The following is a 3,766-nucleotide window of genomic DNA, read 5'->3' on the forward strand; positions in this document are numbered from 1 at the left end:
CATTTTTGAGGACAATATTTCTTTTTATAGTTTTCATATTACCTCCTGTCAGAAGTCTACAAGACACAGATTTGTTATGAGGACTGAATGTCCAATAGAATTGGATATAGCGTAGCCAGGACTATTTGGGGCAATAAGCTCAAAATCAAAGTCCAGAAAGCCCTTTGCAATATAATATGCAATAACTCCTGTTAGGTAATTTAATGTTGGAATTAGCTTTAGGAAACTCGAGTAGAAAAATTCAGCATGGCACATAAAGTTGACCTGCATTTGGAATATTAACTGATTTATCATTTTTTCTTTTGTTGGTCATTTTACTTTAATATGTTTGTAATTTAATATTGGTGTATAACCATTTCTATATTGTTCATCTTTCTGGTCTCATTAGCAAGATCATCCCCAGAGTAAAAATTTTTAGTATTTATTAATATAAATGTTTATTAAATTTTAATGGAAATACTTTATGATTTTATTTGAAAAAGCAATAGATGCCAAAGGCAAATGATTAATGGCTTATAAACAGGTTAAGAAACACATTGTTCATTTAAAAAAATGTAAATCTTATATTATTCTCCATGCACTTACTGGCAAAACTTTCTGCTAAAATTGTAATACTGAAATCAAAATATTTTGTTGCTGTTGCTATACTTAGGAATTTAGGGAATATTGAGCTATATTTGAAAAAAAAACTTTTATTTTCTGAACAATTAAATTCAAATACAAAACCTTTTCTCACAGAGTGACAAGGGGGCAATATGTATATTTCTTTAGCTACCTTGCCAAACACTATTGGGGCACGTTAATTTCACAATACCTGGGCCCACAGAGGATCAAACCTGCCTGTGGAAAGCTCGCCCTGCTAAGGAGGTAGAACAGAGGTAAACATCTGTTCTCTACCACTGCTATGGAATCCTTGCCAACAGTTCGTATTTGATAGATGGTCCAAACTGAATTTATTTTATTCTTTTGATGGATAATAGGAAGAATAGGTCTAAAGTACCCATTAGAGAAATCTAGCCTCATTTGTGATTTGTATTTTTACATAAAAAGTTCAGTGAATGTAACCTATCACCTCTACTTCTCCTAACCAGTTTGATTCTGGCTAAACCCTAATCACATTTGGCAGGTGAACTTTTTACTCCTTTATTTCCCAACCTATTGGAAATTTAAAGAGAACACAGTCAATAAATGTGTCTTTATTTATACTTAATACAGTCACATGGTACTTGTAAACGTAAGTTAATGTCCAGAAATGTATTGGATTTTATTGCTAAATATAGAAGAAATTCACCTTTGTCACAAATAAATTAACCTGTTCTCAGTAAGTTTAACTTTTACTCCACATTATAAAATAATAATCATAGCAGATTCTATCTGGAAGGGCTTGATTTTAATATTTTAACAACAGATGTTAAAAAGAAATTATCTATCAGCTGTAAAGCACTAAATAAAGATTACTTTATATATATATATATATCCTGATACACAACATTCATGCATGGGGCATGGAGGAAGGGAGTCCTTAGCCCAGATTGCAAGAGGGTGCAGGCCAGGCCAAGGAACCCCATCAGTGCATGATCAAGGCTGGGGAGGAACGTGGGAGGTTGGCCAGCTTAGGAGGGACAGCAGGAGGGATCCAGGGCATGCCTGGCCCATCTCACTCAATCCTGATTGGCTGGACCCCAGCAGCAAGCTAACCTACCGGTTGGAGTGTCCTCCCCCTGGTTGTCAGTGGACCTCATAGTGAGCAGTTGAGTAACCTTAGCATATCAATATACACACATATATATATATAACATTACATTCTATTTTTCTCTCTATCTAGTATATATAGGTTAACACCAATTATCTAAAAGAGATGGACCAAATCTTCCTGATATTTCTGAATAGTTTTCTTTAGTTCATTGATTTTTAAGCAGAGGAAATTTTCTTTAAAACTCACTACTGATGCATATTATCAGTATCTAGTCAGAAAAATAGAGATCCCAGTCAGTCCGAGGCTGCGGCTGCAGAGGAACTTCTGAGGAGCTGCAATGATGTTGTCGGTGCATGTCGGTGGGGCCGTAGCCCGCGCCCTCCCTTGGCGGGCTGGACTGGTCTCCAAAAATGCTGTGGGATCATCCTTCATTGCTACAGGGAATCTCCATGCCTCTAACACTTGTCTTCAGAAGATCGGCACTGCCGAGGTGTCCTCTATTCTTGAAGAGCGAATTTTTGGAGCTGATACCTCTGTTGACCTTAAAGAGACTGGGCGTGTCTTAAGTATTGGTGATGGTATTGCCCGAGTACATGGGCTGAGGAATGTTCAAGCTGAAGAAATGGTAGAGTTTTCTTCAGGCTTAAAGGTAAATTATAAAATAGTATTTTGCTGTTTTAGGGTTGTCTTTTAGTTATTCATTTAGTAAATCATTGATGAACTGGCAAAACATCAATTGCTATTGGCACAATCATTAACCAGAAACGTTTCAGTGATGGAACTGATGAAAAGAAGAAGCTGTACTGTATCTATGTTGCTATTGGTCAGAAGAGATCCACTGTTGCCCAGTTGGGGAAGAGACTTACAGATGCAGATGCCATGAAGTACACCATTGTGGTTTCAGCTACCGCTTCTGATACTGCCCCACTTCAGTACCTGGCTCCTTATCTGGCTGTTCCATGGGAGAATATTTCAGGGATAATTGCGAACATGCTTTGATCATCTATGATGACTTATCCAAACAGGCTGTTGCTTATCGTCAGGTGTCTTTGCTGCTGCACGGACCACCTGGTGATGTGTTCTACCTACACTCCCGTCTGCTAGAGAGAGCAGCCAAAGTGAACCATTCTTTTGGTGGTGGCTCCTCGACTGCTTTACCAATCATAGAAACACAAGCTGGTGATGTGTCTGCTTACATTCCAATGAATATCACTTCCATCACTGACGGACAGATCTTCTTGGAAACAGAATTGTTCCACAAAGGTATTCGCCCTGCCATCAACATTGGTTTGTCTGTGTCCCGTGTTGGATCTGCTGCCAAACCAGGGCCATGAAGCTGGTGGCAGGTCCCGTGAAGCTGGAATTGGCTCAGTATCATGAGGTTGCTGCTTTTGCTCAGTTCGGTTCTGATCTTGATGCTGCCACTCAACTATTGAGTCGTGGTGTACGTCTGACTGAAATGCTGAAGCAAGGACAGTATTCTCCCGTGGCTATTGAAGAGCAAGTGGCTGTTATTTATGCCCGTGTAAGAGCGTATCTTGATAAACTGGAGCCGAGGAAGATCACAAAGTTTGAGAGGGCTTTCTTGTCTCATGTTATCAGCCAACACCAAACCCTGTTGGGCTATATCAGGACTGACGGAAAGATCTCAGAACAGTCAGATGCAAAGCTGAAAAAAAAATTGTAACTAACTTCTTGGCTGGATTTGAAGCTTCCACTCCTATGGATTCACATCAAATACCAGCTTGGTTTTGTCATTGTTTCTTCTAGTAATCAGTTCCATTTGTAAAAGGTTTACTCTCATGCTCCAGATGTACAGAATCACCTTAAAAATAAAGGTTCCTTATTGCTTGGTGGTAAAAAAAAAAAATAGACACCACACTAGATATTTCACCAGAAATATTTAATATGGGATACCGTTGCACAGATTTTGGAAGGCAGCGAAAAGAAAAGGGGAATCACTGATGTAACCCAGAGATAATGGTTGCAGGTAGCACCTACTGACCCCAGGAGGGACACTGGAGATAGGGACACTATACATTAGAGTTTTTGCTCTAAAGAGGAAATGCT

The 3,766-nt window shown here is 39.0% G+C and overlaps 1 protein-coding gene across 1 annotated transcript; it reads left to right on the forward strand.

Moving 5' to 3' along the window:
* Nucleotides 1-2,036: 2,036 nt before the first annotated feature.
* On the forward strand, nucleotides 2,037-3,397 carry LOC102763666 (ATP synthase subunit alpha, mitochondrial-like). The gene is given in 4 exon segments (XM_015557535.1): nucleotides 2,037-2,345; nucleotides 2,417-2,642; nucleotides 2,645-3,010; nucleotides 3,013-3,397. Coding segments are annotated over 4 exon segments (1,272 nt in total). The 3' UTR covers nucleotides 3,384-3,397.
* Nucleotides 3,398-3,766: the final 369 nt, after the last annotated feature.

The sequence above is a fragment of the Myotis davidii genome, unplaced genomic scaffold (assembly GCF_000327345.1).
Source record: "Myotis davidii unplaced genomic scaffold, ASM32734v1 scaffold46, whole genome shotgun sequence".
NCBI lineage: Eukaryota > Metazoa > Chordata > Mammalia > Chiroptera > Vespertilionidae > Myotis > Myotis davidii.